Raw genomic sequence first — 18,599 nt, forward strand, 5'->3', positions numbered from 1 at the left:
TATTCTATTTGCAGCGGCATATCTAATTTACTATTCATGTTCCTTTCTGCAAAAAAAGAGAGGACGTGACTGTTATTGCTGCCAATTACTGTCGCTAATTTTATGCATCTTGGCTATTGATTATCTTATTTTCTTCTTTAATTATTTGCTGACCTGTTTTGTTCCTTTTGCATTAATTCTTTATTCACCTGTCATCTATGTAACACGGACTCGGCTAAAGGGTTGCCGCACCCGCGTCGACACGCCCCGACACGGGTGCGGCTTCGGACTCGGCCCGGACTCGGTCAACGCCGAGTCGGACTCGGTCAACGAGTCCAGGCCGAGTCCGTCTAAAATTGTCCATTTCGAGTTTTAAAATAAGTTTTGGATCCGGGTCGGGTCGGGTCCAAACCCGACCCAGATCCATTTTTTTTGGCAGCCGAACCCTAAAAGGGGTTTATCGACAGGGAGAGGGGCTTACCCTCTCGATTTTGCCTCTCCCCCTCAACCCCTGCAGCTTTCTCCTGCACCCACGCCAGCGATCCGAACTCCGGCGACAGGCAGCCACCGTCTCCCCCTCCGTCAGGTATGTCGACCCTCCTGCACCCTCTGCTCGTAGCCTCCCTCCTTGCACCATTTGCACGCAGAAGAGGGGCTCGGCCCCCCTCCCTGCACCCTCTGCTCGCAGGGGAGGGGCTCGGCCCCTCCCTGTGCTTCTGACTCATAGAGGAGGGGCTCGGCCCCCCTCCCTGCACCCTCTGCTCGCAGGGGAGGGGCTCGGCCCCTCCCTGTGCTTCCGACTCATAGAGGAGGGGCTCGACCCCCCTCCCTGCACCCTCTGCTCGCAGGGGAGGGGCTCGGCCCCTCCCTGTGCTTCCGACTCATAGAGGAGGGGCTCGGCCCCCCTCCCTGCACCCTCTGCTCGCAGAAGAGGGGCTCGGCCCCTCCAATTTTTCCTTGTTTTCGCAGGGGAGGGGCTCGACCCCTCCCTGTGCTTCCGACTCATAGAGGAGGGGCTCGGCCCCCCTCCCTGCACCCTCTGCTCGCAGAAGAGGGGCTCGGCCCCTCCAATATTCCCTGTTTTCGCAGAGGAGGGGCTCGGCCCCTCCCTGTGTTTCCCATTCATAGAGGTAGTGTTTATTAATATTAACTTTATTTTATTTACTTATTTTTTTTTTCAGTTCACTTTTCAGATATAATGGCGAGTTCTAGCGGTAGTGTCAATACATTTGGTTCAAGTTCTAACCCTGAATTAGATGTTTCTCAACCACTTTGGAGGCTTGTGACAAAAGGGATAAAAGCTAGTAGTGGTGGTGGTGGGAATGTGCAGTTTCATTGTAATCTATGTAAGACTGTTTTCACAGGTTCTTATACGCGTGTGAAAGCACATCTTTTGCATATTCGTGGTCAAGGAATTAGGGCATGTTCTGGGGTTGACAAAGACATGTTAAAGCAATTAAAAAAAGAACAAGAGGAAGTTGAAAAGAAGAAAATTGCAGAGATGAAAAGCGATTCGATTAATTTGTCTTTTCCTACTGCTAGTGATACACAAGAAGAGCTTTTAAAGAAAAGAAAGATGGAAAGCAATAAAACAATACAAGCGTCATTAAAAAACATGGCAAGAGCAGAAATTGATAAAAAGATTGGTCGATTCTTTTACTCAAGCTCAATTCCTTTTAATGTAGCTAGAAGTCCATACTGGAAAGATATGATTACATCTTTGGCTAATTGCAATTTGAGTGGTTATGTGCCTCCTAGTTCAAAAAAACTAAGAACAGTCATTCTTGCAGAGGAAAAAAATAGAATTGAAGACTTGCTAGAGACCAAAAAATTTGCATGGAAACGACATGGAGTGTCGATTGTTTCTGATGGGTGGACTGATATACAAAGGCGACCACTGATAAACTTCATTGCTTACTCACTAAATGGGCCAATCTTTTTGAAGACTGTTGATGCATCTGGAGAGTATAAAGATGCTGAATATTTAAAGAGATTATTTGTTGAAGTGATAAAAGAAGTGGGTGAAGAAAGTGTGGTGCAAATCATTACTGACAATGCTCCAGTTTGCAGTCGTGCAGGAATGAATTTGGCAAGTGAAGATACATATTCACATATTTTTTGGACTCCTTGTGCAGCACACAGTTTAAATTTGGCACTTAAGAGTATATGCAATCCATCAAAAGATGATGCACATGAAATGTGCTTATGGATTGAGGAAATAGAGCATGATGTTCGAAACATTAGAAATTTTGTTGTAAACCATCATCATGCCCTTTCTATATTTAATAGGCATTCTGATCTCAAGTTACTGAAAGTTGCTGAAACTCGTTTTGCTTCTCTCATTGTTATGATAAAAAGAATTAAGCAACTCAAGAATGCATTGATGATGATGGTGGTTGATCAAGATTGGGATTTTTATCGTACTGAAGATGATGTCAAGGCTCAAGCTATCAAAAAATGCATCTGTGATGATTTTTGGTGGGATAAAATTACATATTTTGTTGAATTTACAGAGCCTATTTGGGAAATGCTGAGAGAAGTTGACAGAGATGTACCCATGCTTCATAGAATTTATGAAATGTGGGACAATATGATTGAAAAAGTTCAAAGTATCATTTTTAAACATGAGAAGAAAGATATTGCACTTGATGATTCAGAATTTTATAATCATGTACATTCAGTTTTAGTGAGAAGATGGGATAAAAGCAATACACCTTTGCATTGCATGGCACACTCTCTCAATCCAAAATACTATGCAAAAAAATGGTTGACAGCAGGTGTTGGTCGTGTTTCTCCAAATGAAGATCCTGAGATATCAAGAAATAGAATGATATATTTGGGAAGACTTTTTAATGATCCTCACATGTTTAAGGTTGTAAATAGTGAGTTTGGCAAGTTTTCTACTGGGAGATTTGATTCTTTAGCAGCACTTGTGGCAAGGGACGAGGAAGATCCCCTTAATTGGTGGGCAACATATGGATCAGAGACACCAAATCTGCAACGTCTTGCAATGAAGTTGTTATCCCAACCTGCTACATCATCTTGTTGTGAAAGAAATTGGAGTACATATGCTCAAATTCACAACATTAAAAGAAACAAACTCACTAGTAAAAGAGCAGAGGATTTGGTATATGTTCACTCAAATCTACGATTAATTTCTCGCCGCACCAAAGAAGAGTATAGGTACTTTTTTTTCTTTGTATTCAAAGTTTGTATTTAAATATTTGTATTCAAAGTTTTAAGTTAGATACTAATATAGTGATTTTTTGATGCAGTTGTGGACCATCCAAGAATTGGGATGTAAATCCAGAAGATTTTGACTTGGAGGGAGAACATAATTTACATACTCTCAACATGGACTACCTTGATCTTGTTCTTCCTTCTAATTCAGACGATGAGGCAGATTTATGATAAGTTTTGTTGTTTATCATACTCACAAGCTTCTTTATGTGTTATATTTTGGTAAGTTTGTGTTGTTAAGAATTGCTTTTTCTTTTGCTTTAAAATTTACAATCTTTATGTGTTAATTTATTGTTATATATATGTAATTATAATATTTAAAATATATATATTTATAATATATATTTTTTAATATATATATATATATAGCCGAGTCCCCGTGTCCAAATTTTTTGGAATTGCGCCGCACCCGTGTCGCACCCGCACCCGCACCCGCACCCATGTGACATAGCCTGTCATGGATTAAAGTTCCTCTTCAGGATCTATCTCTACTAACTTTCTTGGCCAATTAATATTTGAAAAATTGAATAACTCCAACTACCTTATCTGGAAAAGACAAATTATTCTTTTTATTAGGAGTCAGGATCTCGCTGGTCACCTCGATGGATCAGTTGTTGCTTCATCTGAGTTTCTTATACAGGAAGATAAAGATGACAAAGGGGCTGTAACTGCAACAAGAACCGTTAAGAATCTTGATTTTGTCAACTGGATCAAGCCTTAGTAGCCTACATCACTTCGACCCTATCTCAGGAGGTATTGGTGGGAATTCCAGATGATTGCACTACGATAACGTTATAGAATACATTACAACAGATCTACTTACAGATTTCAGAGGCCAAGATCATTTATTTGAAAAGAGAATTTAAGATGTTGAAGAAGGAAGCATCCATGTCTATTATGAAATATTTCAACAAGATCAAGTCCATTACAGATCAACTAGTGTTAATTGGATGTCAAGTATCAGATAAAGACAAAATTCAACAAGCTTTAGTTGGCTTGGGATCAAAATTCCATGTGTTATTCGCTACTTTACAGCATACTAGGATCGTTTGTATTTTTGATGACTTGAAAGCCAAACTCCTCAGTTATGACATGTTGTTGAAGGGGATGTCAAATACAGAAAGACTGAAGTAGATTCCCATGATGCGTTGTTTACGAGATCCTTTTCAAGCCGTGGATGTGGAGGAGGATGTGGTAGAGGCAAAGGTTATAATCAGAGAGGCCGAGGAATTCTTCCTACTCCCAACAACCCTTCAGGAAGAAGAGGTGCATTCAATAATAACATTCATACATGCTACATTTGCAAGAAGAAAGGACATGTAAAAACAAAGTGTTGGTTCAAAGATGATTTGAAGTACAATCCTGAAGCTAAAGGCAAATATTTACCTAAGGATCAAGGGCAAAACAAGGGTTAAACTAGACCTGACTCAGTTTCAAGCAAAACGATTAGGGTGTTTGGTATATTGATTCAGGAGCTGCCAGCCATGTCATAGATGATAGGTAAATTCTCTAAACTGATTCCTTATTCTGGTAAAATTAATATTGTTATTGGAGATGGTAGACGCCACCCCATTACACACTCTGGAGATATTGTCCTTCCTTTGTCTAAATCACATTCTATCTAGTTGTTTGATGTACTGTGTTCTCCTAATATAAAAAAGAATATAGTTTATGTTTCTAAACTTGTTGATGATACCAATTCGTATGTTGAATTTACTTCATCTTCTGTGTATGTCAAGGATCTTCAAACGAGGAAGACGTTCAGACAATATGTACTTCTTCAAAGAAAATCCCTTGACTGCTCGAGCTACATTGGATAGTCACTCGAAGCTTGAGTCCTCTGCCTGTATTTTTAGTATTTCAAAGTCTAGTCAGTCAAATGTTTGACATAGTAGGTTAGGTCATTGTGGTGGGGTTTTTCGAAATAACAAAGTAAACTATCTATGTCAGAACAAATAAATGAAATAACAAAGTAAACTACTCTAATTTACTGAAAATGAAAAATAGAGGAATTCACAAACTAAGTTTTTCTAAAACCCACCTGTCTAATCGCTCCTTGCAGAATGAAAATGTAGTGAATCCTAGAAGAACAGTACGTGAATTCTATATGTACTAACTATGTTAATCCTATATTCACTTACTAATCCTACTAACTAGAAATTAAAAACAACTAATTAACTAACTAACTAACACAAATTAATAAATTAAACTCTAGGAAATAAAATAAGTAATTCGCCGTTCCCCGGCAATGGTGCCAAAATTTGGTTGAATTTTTGTAAATGTTTTTTTTAAAAGATAGTTTTTCAATACAATCTTTGGAAAATCGCCAACCAAAAGTAAATAACCGACTTTCCACAAAGTTGTAAGTACGGGTCGAATCCACAGGGAATGGGAGTTACTCAAATATTTCTAAAAAATTCAATTTATTAATCAAGAAACACTAGTTACAAATACAATGCTAAAACAATTACAAATTAACACTACAACTAATGAGAAAAGCTCTTCAGTCTTCTGTTGCACGCCAAGGATAATTCTGTCTTTTCACCACTTCTCAAAGTTTTCGCACCTGGACAAGAATCCTTAGAAATTTCTTATGCTTTTCAACCTAAAAACACAGAAGAATACAAAGTTAGTAACTAATTCCAATAAAGCAAAATAGAAATGAAATTACACCTGATTTTCAAGAATTTAATGAAACAAATCCTAATTACAATAAAATAATTAAATAAAATATTAAACTAGTTCTAAAATCAACTAACCTAAGTCTAACAATACTGGATAATGCAGATGCAACACTTAGAATGCAGAAACTGATGAAAATAGACCGAAAATGACTAAATGAATGAAATTACAAATCTACCCCTACTTAGTGCAAAATAGACTTCTGACAGCTCTTTGGAAAATGATTGTTTGGCAGGGAAAACAAGGTCCGATTTTCACAAAATTGGTTTTATTCTGTAACTAACAGATTCAAGAATCTGACAGTTTTTACTGAATTAAAAAATGATATTTGGAACTCCAGATATAAGCGTTTCAAAACTGGGAAAAATCTGGATATCGTAGGTCCCGAAATTTTAAAATCCGAAAAAGCAGTTTTCATAAAATGCTTAAAAATCAGACCAAACCAACTCGGATCGAGCTGAAATTTGGTCTGCAGATAGTTAACACGCCAATAAAGTGAATAGAAAAATAATTTTTGGAAAACTCAAAATTTTTGCACATGAAATAATGATGGTGCGACAGGGCAAAAATCGGGTTTTGATTTCAATGTACTATTCACTTTGGGATTCTATTTTAAACACTATGAATGCAATCTAAGTGCAATGCAGACCTAAAGGATGTTAAATGACAGTCTATATGTAGATACTAAATGCAATTAGACTAAATGTAATGAAATTTGAATGAAATGTGCAATTTACGACTAACACTAAGTTAATCTAATACATCAAATGCTACTAATGCACTTAAAAACACAAAACTAACTACATGAATTAAAGAATGAAGTTGTTTAATGCTAAACACAACTAACTAAATGAAAAACAAATCACAAACACTCAATAATTAATTATAAATGAAAGAAACATCTACTTCTAGAATATAGTAAATGTGAACAAAGGACCACTCAACTAACCTAAGCTATATTTAATATTAATCAAAACTAAAATTAAGTACACAACTAGAGACCAAAGAGGGTGCGGTTTTAGAGGTTGGACTGGATTAAGTTCACGCACCACACAGATGGTTCAATTGGATCGACCCACTTCGACACTGCCTAATTTAAGAACTAAAGAAAAATTAAAACCAAATTAAAATCTCCTAATTACTAACCTAATTACTAATATACGGTTAATACACTTAACTAAATTAATTAAGCCTAATGTTAATATTTATCTAAGTCAATAACACAAAGTAGACAAGGGAATTACTAATTTATCAAATCCGAAATTGGCAATTGGAAAACCTCCAAATTCGTCCAACTCAAATAGATATTATTCTCATTAAAACCTTCCGAACCCAACTTGGAAACTTTGAAGAATTTAATTCATCCAGCCAAGTAGGGTCTACACGAATTGGTCTTTCCTTAAAAGCAACCACAATCTCAAAACTCTCTCTCTTAAATCTTTGAAAACGTTTTAGGAAAAGATTTTTGAAATTCAAGATTGGTTTCCAAAAACGTTTGGAAGAGGGAATGATTTCTCCTTAATGAATTGAAAAAACACTTTAGGAAGTTATTAAAAGAGAAACCATCCAACACACAGAGGGGTCCACACGAATTCTTTTATTTCCAAAAACAAATTTGAATAACACTTTTATCTAGATAGTTTTGAAATCCAAATTTCTTTCCCACCTTGAAAACTCTATCTTTGCTAACTAATATGCAAACTACACTTTCCAAAACCTCTCTTGGCTGGAGTAAGACTTCAAACTTTCTAAAGAAGGCCACACGAATTTGCAAGAATCTAAAATTGCCTTTTTGCTAAATCGCCACCCTATCTAATCAATTAAAATGCTTTATTACTAAACTAATGACTAAGTAACTAATGCAATAAAAAAATTAAAATTAGAATAGCATGCACGATTTTGAGAAAGATCTTACTAAATAATTCAAAACTACCTATTAAACTACCAAAAACAATTTTCTAAGTCAACCACTCAAATGAACCTAGACACTCTAATGCACTTACCTATTCAATTGAACCTTACCTAAAACAACCTAGAGCTCTAATGGAGCTCTAATGGCTGACGCCCCTCCTTGGGGAAGACGACTACCTTATGTAAAAATAGACTTTTTAACTAACTAACACAAAATTTAAAACTACGCAAATATTACCATGCTAATGACAATTCTAAATTAACAAATGACCTTAATTAACTAATTATACTACTGAAAACCACATTAACTCAATAACATACTGGAAATAAACATTATATAAAACATGAATAGTAACCTAATTACACGCATAACCTAAAACACTAAGAATTGAAACCAATTAACACTAAAATTTACCACAAAATGAACATCTACCTTAACTAAAACATTAATCAACAAATTAGGCTAATGTAATAAACTGAAACTAACTGAAAAGTCCTACAGCCGGCTGGACAACACCTAAAACAAAGAAGTAAAACTCGATTCTTTTTGTATTTTCAATAGAAATCAAACACCAAAACAAATGAATGATATTTAGAAATGTCCTAAAATGCTGGACTCGACCAATACAAACTAAATAGGACTGGAAAATCAGCAAAATAGATGCAGACACCCAGATTGCAGTTGGAGATTACACACACTTACCTAGATTCAATCCTAATCCAACGATTTTGTCAAAACAACTCACAAAACATGTATAAAATCAAACCAACATAACCTTTCAATTAAAACGAATCTAGAGCATACAGGAAACAGATGAACACACTCAGATTATACTTGGGAACCACAGAAAAATTGCAGAACTAAACTTATTGAAACACAAAGATCGGCTAGAGTTAATCTAGCCAATTTTTCTTTTCTTTTTAATTGAAACAATAAGCTATCAGACCCAACGACTAAATTAAATCAAAATGAACTTTTTAAATTGGTTTTTCTGTAGAAACAACACGACAAAACACGCTGGACAGAAAAAAAACAAATCGGCTAGAATGGGATCTAGCCGATTTACACGTTTTGAGAGAAAACGAGGAGAAATTAAGACTCGAACACAAAAACAATGAAGCCAAACCTAGATCTACCGTGCTGGTCTATGCACGAATGCTATTCTAAGGTTGAAACAATAAAAATAAAGCAAACACACAGAAAATAACAAAAGAAACACAAGCACACACGATTTAGGCTTTAAATAGAAGAAAAGAGAGAAAAAGACCTACCTCCAAGGCGATCCGACGATTGTGGGGGAGAAGAGAGCGGACAATGGCGCTAGCTTGACGTCCCGGACTGTTCGAGAATGCTGGAATATCACCACGAGCAGGGTATCTACAGCTGCAACACGTTGGAGATCCACCGAAGATGGAATGGGTGCCGATTCGCGATCGAAGGGCTCAGAAAACCGGATGGAGGTAGGGCCGGCTCATCTTGTTGGGGTGTTTCGCACTTCCAAGCAAGATAAATGGTCTCCACCTCTGCTACACCTGCAAAAACACAGCAAATGGTGATTAAGCACAACAAGAAGGATAAAGAAATGAATAAAAATGAGAAGGGAGATGGAATAATGCTTGATTTCAAGCAAAAACCCAATCTTCAATGCAAAATGTGATGGAATGAGGGGTTGGAAAGGGATGGAGTTAGAATCACAGTAGGAGGCGTCAATCCCAATGCCAAAGACGCCTAGGGTTTGCCCAAAAATTATATTTATACTTTTTGGTATTTTCAAAAACAATGTTATAATGAAAATTTTTACCCTGCGCCACTTTTTGGGGGGTTTTCTGCAAAATGTTTTCTAAATGGGTATGGATATGCGTGTGGGTTGGATTTGGGCTTTCTAAAGGTTGATCCAAGGTCCAAAACCGCCTAATTGGGTCGGATATGGATCCGATCCTCCTCGAAATCCATGCCCGAACACTAAAATAGCCATAACTCTCTCATTTTAACTCTGATTTTTCTGAAATTCGAACCACAACCCCTTACTATCAAAATACATCTAAACATGGGTTTTAAACCTTATTCTCACTACAAAATGTATGAATAACTTGTTAACATGATGTGCATTTCATGCATCATCAATATCAAATCATAAGTTTGATGTTTTTGGTGTGTTTAAAACTTTTGGGCCTATGTTCGTACTCAATTTTCATCAAATATTCTAAATCTCTAGTGTAATGGTGGTGGTAAATACTCATCAAAAGAATTTGTTGAATTTTTACAGAATAATGGAATTGGTCAAAGTGTTTCATGCTCGCGGATACCTCAACAAAATGACATTGCAGAAAGAAGCATCACCATATTGTAAAGAGTGTGATGTCCATGATTCATGAGAGTAAAGTTCCCATAAAGTTATGGACCGAGGCATTCCATACAGTTGTATGTCATAAACAGATTGCCTATAAAACTTTTGCAGAACAATTCTCCCTATTTTTGCTATATGGGAAGCACCCAAATTATAATGAGTTAAAGGCATTTGGATGTGTGTGTTATATTCACGTGGATAACCAACTGAGAAAAAAATTTCAGGATAAAGCCCATGTTTGTCGTTTTGTTGGATATGTTGATGATTACAATGGTTACAGGTGTTATGATTCCAAGTCAGGCAGAATTAAAATATCTAGAAATGTTATGTCTGATTAGTGCAACTTTTCTAATGATTAGTGCAACTGATGCAGTGGGAGTGCTGGCTGCGTAGCACCTGTCGGCTGAATGTGGTGACCCGACCCTTACGATCGTGTGATGCGCAGAAATGGAGAAGAATGCCCCACCGGTAATCGATAGGGTCTGTTTTCTTTTATTGCAATAGTGAATTCAAATGAACAAATAACAATGGGCTGAATCATAAAAAAAACTGAATAAAACAATGTAAAAAGGGAACAAACAATAGGTAAAGAAATGAACTGCTGAAAACAATACGACTGTTGCCAAAAATCAATACTCTCTGCCCCACGCAACCCTAGGAGAGGGTTTTTAATGGCTGTTGTTGGATTTGAGTCGCGGGTCCAGCCTTGGACCCGAGTCGCGATCTGGGTCGGCTTCAGTATGCTATTGGATCTATGACGTCTGAACTGTTCCACGCCGAGAGTAGGTACACAGGGGCACGTCCCTGCGTTGCGCCACCGTACTTGCGATTGGGTTGGATACGTGGGTCTGATTGTTTGTCACCTGTGGTGGATCGGGCGTCCGTACCACGCCTGGGTCACGTGGTATGGATCCAATCGGGTCTTGCTCTGCATCAGCAACCATTATGTTTTGCAGGACAAGAATAATATTAAAGTATATCAGACTTTGGTTGAATAATAGCCTATTTTAGCCATGAATGATAGGGTACAATAACCCAATCTTTTTCTTGATCAAAGCAAAGATGTCTTAGAAGATCCACCAGTTGAATTAGACTGACACAGAAACCAAATCAGGCAATATAGAAAGTACATCAGGAAGATTCAAAGAGGGGTGCAAAAAAAGCCAACCGGTTCTGCAAGAACAACAACAATCATCAGATCAGGAGAGACAACTTCAGTCAATAAGAAGATCAAGTAGGGTGGGTGAGTTATGAAAATTTTAGCATAGATTTTCAGTGCTTAATCACTCAAATCAGACAACAGCAAAAACCCAAAACATTTTAGCATGCAGTGTAGTCAAATAGGTGGATAGAAGCTTTGAATGAAGAAATGCAGGCCTTGCATGAATGTCAAACATGGGAGATGGTAAAAAAACTGTCTGATAAAAATACAGTTGGTTTGAAATGGATGTATAAAATAAAATATAAACCCGATAGAACTATCGAGAAATATAAAGCTCACCTAATAAAAAAGGGATTCACTCAGGAGTATGGGCATGATTATGATGAGACCTTTAGTCTTGTTGTCAAAATAGGCACTATACGGATGATTCTTTCTCTAGCAGTTGATCATGGGTGGCAACTAAGTCAATTGGATGTAAAGAATGCGTTCTTACATGTACATCTTAAGGAGGAAGTTTATATGGAGAAGCCACAAAGGTATAATGAAAAGGATCCCAAAACTCATGTTTGCAGGTTGAAAGGAGCTATTTATGGATTGTTTGAAGGTCTTGGTTTGAGAGTTTTTCGGTTGCAATTCAAGGCTATGGTTTTACTCGTCCCCATTAGATCATTCACTTTTCATTTATAAAGGTAATAATTTTATCACTGTGTTATTAATTTATGTTGATGATATAATTGTTACTGGCACCTGTACTTAACATATTGAAGAAGTAAAGAGGTTCTTGAACAAAAATTTTAAGATGAAAGATCTTGGTTTGTTATGGTATTGTCAGCAACTTGATTTCCTTATTTTAACTCAACACAAATACACGATGAATCTCCTAAATAAAACGGGCATGAAAGATTGTAAACTTGCTGCAACCCCAGTTCCCATTCATCAGAGATTGGGTGCAAATGATGGAGAATTGTTTTATGACCCACCACAATTCAGAAGCATAGTTTGTATGCTGCAATATCTCACTTTCACTCGTCCAGATATTGTTTTTGCTGTTAATCAGGTGTCACAATTCATGCATCAATCTAGAACATCACATATGGAGGGTGTGAAAAGAATTTTGAGATATTTAAAGGGCATTGTTGGAGATGGCTTGCTCTACAGAAATAGGGCACCACATGAAGATATGTTAATGGTTACGACTTATTCAGATGCCTACTGGGGCAGGGGGGCCTGATGAGAGAAGGTCTGTTTCTGGATACTGTTTTTTTCTTGAAAGAAATTTGGTCGCATGGAGTAGTAAGAAACAAAAGGTTGTTGCGAGGTCTGGTACAAAGGCTGAATATCGTTCCATGGCTGCAGTTACAACTGAGATGACATGGATTAGACACATGCTTTATGATTTGAGAGAAGTCATCCTCAAGTCACTCTTGTTGTGTGATAATCAAAGAGGTATCAAGATTTCAGTAAATCTCATTCAACATAGAAAGACAAAACATATCGAAATTGATCAACATTTTATTCGTTAGAAAGTGGAGGATCAGGAGACTGAGACTAGCTATGTTCCAACTGAAGACCAAGTGGCTAACTTGTTCACTAAAGGCTTCACAAAGAACAACTTTTGGTATTTAAGAAGCAAGTTGTTCATGGTTGTTAACCATGTACAACTTGAGGGAGGCTATTAGAGCTTGAGATTTGAGTGTTAAATTATGTATATATATAATATATATATATACATATATATATTATATACATATTTCTTTTTCTTCTTTTTTCTCCAAATACCTAATAGGGGTATTTTGGTAAATCCCCATGTAATCTCCCCCCATCTTCTTTTTCTTTTTTCTTTTTTTATTTTTTCTTTACTTTTTGTAAGACCACAAGGGGCCCACCCTTCTTGTCGTTGGGGCCCCAACGGTCATATTTATGACCGTTGGGGCTCCCAACGACTAGAAGGGAGCCCCCCTTGTGGTCCCTTCCTTAAGGCCTCCTCCTCTATAAATAGAGGAGGCTTTCCCTTGTAATTGCATTGGGTTTTTTACCCTCTTCTCTCTTTTCTTCACTAATATCCAACTTATGACTTTATGTCATATTTCCTTTAGTGTGTTCTTTTGTATACACTTTTAGTGTTTGTGTTCTTGGCTCTTGTGATCACTCTTAAGGAGTGGCTTGTGTTATTGGTGCTTCCGCCCCTCTTCATTTCATGGTATCAGAGCTTGGTTAGTGATCGGGCTTCTCTTTTTTTTTTGTCTTGGGACGTGTGCCTCTCAGGCTTTTAAAGAAAGGAAGAACTATTCGGTATCTATGGAACGTGATTCTAAAGTTGAGCTTTCTTTTAAGCTCAATGGATCTAATTATCTCATGTGGGCATCTGCTATGGAAAATCATCTAAGAGGTAAGAAACTTTGGGGTTTTGTCATGGGAACTACTCTCGGACCCTCTCTTGTTCTCACTAAAATTGAAAATGGGGTTGAAAAAGCTTTAGATGGCGATGAGCGCATCAAAGCTATCAATGATCATCAATCCAAAATTGAGGATTGAGAAAGTAATCATGCCAAAATTTTGGCATGGTTTATGAATAATGTGGACCTAAAAAAATGTGCCAATATTGCTAAATTTAGAAGAGCCAATGAGGCATGGTTCTTTCTTAAGGGTATGTATACCCAAAAGGATCTTGCTAGACAATTTTTTTGTCAAGAAAAAATCCGTTCCTCTAGACAAGCGGATATGAGTGTCTGTGACTATTTTAGCTCCTTAACTCCTCTTTGGGATGAGCTTGTTCTTCTTGAGCCCAAATGGGTGGCTCCGGAAGATATTGAGTTAAGAAGAGAACAATTTGAAAAGGATCATTTCTTCCAATTTCTCCATGGTCTTCGACCGGAATTTGAACAAGTTAGGGCATCCCTTCTCCATAGAAGTAAAGTCTTACCCATTGAGGATGCCCTTGCCGAAGTTTGCCAAGAAGAAACTCGACTTGGCCTAAGTATTAAGAGTGATGATGTTTTGGCCGTTACTAGGCCCGGATCAAATGTAAAAGCATATAGACCTCTCCACTTCAACAAAAATAATAGAAAGGGAGTAATTTGTCACTATTGTAATGAACCGGGACACATTAGACCGGTTTGCTTAAAGCTTAAGGGAAAAGTAGCCGCGGTTGGAGAACATTCTTCAAAGAAGGAAGAAGAAAGTGCCAAAGAAGGAGATATCAAAGAAACTCTCAATCATATTTCCGAAGTTCTCCAACATCTTCTCAAGTCTTCTTCTTCCTCAACATCCGGAGCTGCGATCGCCTACTCTTCACCACCTCCAGGTATGTGGATACTAGACTCCGGTGCTTCTTTTCATATGACATCTCATAAAACCTCTCTTTCTAATGTTTTTTCCGAACCCATATCTTCTTATGTTTCTACGGCCGATGTGACATCTTTAAAAATTGAAAGCATTGGAACACTTGATTTTAAAAATTCTCAAAACTTTTTCGTTCCTAAAGTAAGAGTCGTTCCAAAAATCAATCTAAATCTTTTTTCCGTTTCCCAAATCACCGATCATGTATGCCAAGTCTCCTTCTCACCTAAAGATTGCACCGTGCAGGATCTCCAGTTAGGGAAGCTGATTGGGCAAGGCCATAGAAGGGGTGATCTTTATTTCATGGACTTTTTGACTCTTCCATCAAAGTCATTTTGCAATCTTATAAAGGACAAAAGTATTGGAATTTGGCATGAGAGACTTGGTCATCCAAATTTTGTAAAGATGTCTCTTTTTCCTTTTTTGAGCAATACTTGTAAAGATCAACACATGACTTGTAAAGATTGCATTTTTGGGAAATCTAAAGCTATTCCATTTCCTCAAAGAAATTATTTTACCACTCGACCCTTTGAACTTGTGCATTCCGATGTATGGGGACCTTCCCCTATTTTATCCAAAGGAGGATTTTCGTATTATGTGGTCTTTATTGATGACTTCACTCGATTTACATGGGTTTACTTCTTAAGTCGCAAATCCGAAGTTTTCTCCTTCTTTAAAGAATTCTATGCAATGGTTAAAAATCAATTTTTAGGAAATCTATCAATTCTTAGATCTGACTCGGGAGGCGAATACATGTCCAATGATTTCAAACCTATTTGAAAGAAAATGGAATTTGCCATCAACGTTCTTGCCCAAACACTCTGCAACAAAATGGGCTTGCGGAAAGAAAGCATAGACATATAATAGAAACCACAAGAACTTTATTAATTTCAAAAAATATTTCAAAATCCTTTTGGGCCGAAGCGGTTCTAACCTCCACATATCTTATCAATAGAATCCCTTTATCTTCTTTGAGAAATCTTTCTCCATTTGAAAAACTTTACAATATGTCTCCCGATTATAAAAGACTAAGAATTTTCGGATGTAAATGCTTTGTTCTAACTCACAAAAATGATAAACTATCTCCTAGGGCAATTGAATATATTTTCTTAGGATATGGCGAAAAACAAAAGGGTTATCGATGTTTTGACATTCTAAAAAACAAACTTTATATCTCAAAAGATGTCACATTCTTAGAAGAAGAAAGTGGTTTTTCGCATAATTCAAATGAAGATATTGATTATTCCTTTTTATTTGACTTGTTACCTCAAGAAAACATCATAGATAGTCATGTTGAATCTAGTGAATCTCTCATAGAGGAACATTTTGAACCTTCAAATGATGACCAAAGTTTAGAGGAAAATGTACCAAGACAAACACAAGTCTATTCTAGAAGGAATGAAAGTAATCCACCTTGTTGAAAGATTTTCTCAAAATGAGTCAATTGAAGAATCCTCCCTAAGAAGATCAAACCGTATTTTTAAAATACCAAATAGATTTGTATCTTATGATTCTTTTTCTCCAAATTTTCGGGCATGTCTTCTAGCTCTTCACTCATTTCATGAACCATCTCATTTTAATGATGTTAAACAATATGCTCATTGGAATGAAGCAATGAAACTAGAACTTAATGCACTTAAAAAGGCACAAACTTGGGAGATCATTGATCCACCCAATGGCAAGAAACCCATTGGATGTAGATGGGTTTTCAAAGTTAAAACTAAGAGTGATAGCTCATTGGAAAAATATAAGGCTCGACTTGTGGCCAAAGGGTATGCCCAAGAGTATGGTGTAGATTATGATGAAACGTTTGCCCTAGTCGCTCGAATGACTAGTGTTCGAGCTTTTATTGCTATAGTCTCTATTAAAAAATGACCAATTTTTCAACTTGATGTCAAAAATGCCTTTTTAAATGGAAACTTAAATGAAGAAGTCTATATGGAACCACCTTCGGGTATGAATTTAAATGGTAAAATTTTAAAATTAAAAAAGGCCTTATATGGACTTAAGAAAGCTCCTAAAGCTTAGTATGATAAGTTTAGTAATGTTTTGATCAATTTGGGATTTACTTCTTGCTATACTGACACTGCTCTTTTTGTTAAGAAGACAGGTGACTTCATCGTTATTCTTCTGTTATATGTTGATGATATGATCATTACTGGGAGTGACAAAAAGGGGGTAAATGATGTGAAGTCTATGTTAAAAGAGACTTTTGATATGTCTGGCCTTGGATTTTTGAGATATTTTTTAGGAATTGAAGTGGCTTACTCCTCGCGAGGATACATCCTATCTCAAATGAAATTAGCTGCAGACATTTGTACCAAGTCAGGAATATCCGATGAAAAGAAAGTTGAGACTCCTGAAGTTATCAATGCAAAACTAAGACTTGAGGATGGTGTTCTTCTTGAGGATCCAACTCCCTACCGTCAATTAATTGGATCTCTCACCTATTTATCCATCACCCGTCCAGATATAGCTCATGCAGTTCATGCTGCAAGCCAGTTTCAGCATGCACCTACTACAGTTCATATGGCGGCCGTAATGAGAATTGTGCGATACATCAAAAATACCATTTCCAAGAGACTCTTCTTATCCTCTTCCTCATCTCTTGAATTAACTGTTAAATTATATACCTAATCATTCAAATGTAATATATATATTTTATATATATAAGGTAATACATATACATATATTAATATATATGTATATGTATCTACTTATTATATATATAAAATATATATTTCTGTTTTGTTTAGCCGTAGGGGTAGAATAGTCTTTTCCTCTATTTTACGCACATTCATTTTATGAATGTGATTGTAATTTATTTTTTATTTTTCTTTTTCTTTATTTTTATTTTTCTTTTTGTAATGTACCAAAAGGTACCTTGGGGGGCCCACTAGCATAGACGTTGGGCCCTCTCCAACGGTCACATTTGTGACCGTTGGAGGGGCTCCAACGTCTATGAGTGGAGCCCCTCCAAGGCTCCTCTTGTGTTGTTATAAATAGGGGTTTCACCCCCTTGTATTTTTCATGGCTTTGAGTCAAAGCCCAAGTTCTCAATAAATCGATTCCATTGTTTTTATGCCTTTGTGCATTTGTGAGTTATTTGTGGGTTGTGCTTTTTGTGCACAAGTGTTCTAAAGTGTTCTTATTGTGCTTTCGTGGTGGGTTTAGTATCAAGAATATTAAGGTCTTGATATTAGTATCTTATTGAAGATACTTTCACATGGTATCAGAGCCTCGTTGGAAGAAAGAGGATCGTGCATCTCGTCTCTTGTGAAGCACCTTGAAAAACGTGCCCTCAAGCTAGTGAAGTTTTTGAGTGAAGCATTTACTTCGGGCAATATTTTAGAAGCAACTTTTGTCAAGAAAAGGTTGAAAATCCGTTAAGGTACGCATTATTTTCCATCTTTTCTTCTCTCTAATGGGTGAAAAAGACTCCCATTTCTCCCTTGGGTTTAAACTTAGTGGTTCGAACTACCATGTTTGGGCCGGCAATATGGAAGCCCATATCAAAGGGAAAGGCCTTTGGGGTTACGTTCAAGGCTCCATATCGGAACCCGAACCCAAGCTTTCTATTATAGAGAAAGGAGAAATTAAGATTCTTGAAGGAGAAGATAGACAAAAGGCCTTAGAAGAATATTCCAAAAGGCATGATGAGTGGGAAATGAAGAACTTCAAAATATTGTCTTGGATTTTTTCGTCCGTAGAAACCAAGATCAATGCCAACATCATTAAGTTTAAAAGGGCCTCCGAAGCTTGTTTGTACCTTGAAAAAATGTATACTTCAAGGGACTTGTCTCACAAATACTATCTCCAAAAGAAAGCCTTGACTCTTCAACAAAATGATTTATCTATTCAGGAATATTTTGCCGAATTGTCATCTATTTGGGACGAGCTTGCCATGCTCGAACCAAAATGGAGCAGAGAAGCTATTG

At 37.0% G+C, this 18,599-nt stretch overlaps 2 protein-coding genes across 2 annotated transcripts in view; both read left to right on the plus strand.

Annotated features, from left to right (window-relative positions):
* LOC149827566 (5'-nucleotidase / magnesium ion binding protein) overlaps positions 1–18,599 on the plus strand; it is a 53,272-nt gene that overhangs the window by 22,978 nt on the left and 11,695 nt on the right. The gene's annotated exons all lie outside the window — the stretch shown is intronic.
* LOC149827567 (uncharacterized) lies at positions 2,177–3,400 on the plus strand. Its single transcript, XM_090019891.1, has 2 exons — positions 2,177–3,162; positions 3,255–3,400. The coding sequence occupies exons 1-2, from the start codon at positions 2,177–2,179 to the stop codon at positions 3,388–3,390; spliced, it is 1,122 nt and encodes a 373-aa protein (XP_089876017.1). The 3' UTR covers positions 3,391–3,400.

The sequence above is a fragment of the Nuphar pumila genome, chromosome 10 (genome assembly GCF_984573655.1).
Source record: "Nuphar pumila chromosome 10, dmNupPumi1.hap1.1, whole genome shotgun sequence".
Lineage (NCBI taxonomy): Eukaryota > Viridiplantae > Streptophyta > Magnoliopsida > Nymphaeales > Nymphaeaceae > Nuphar > Nuphar pumila.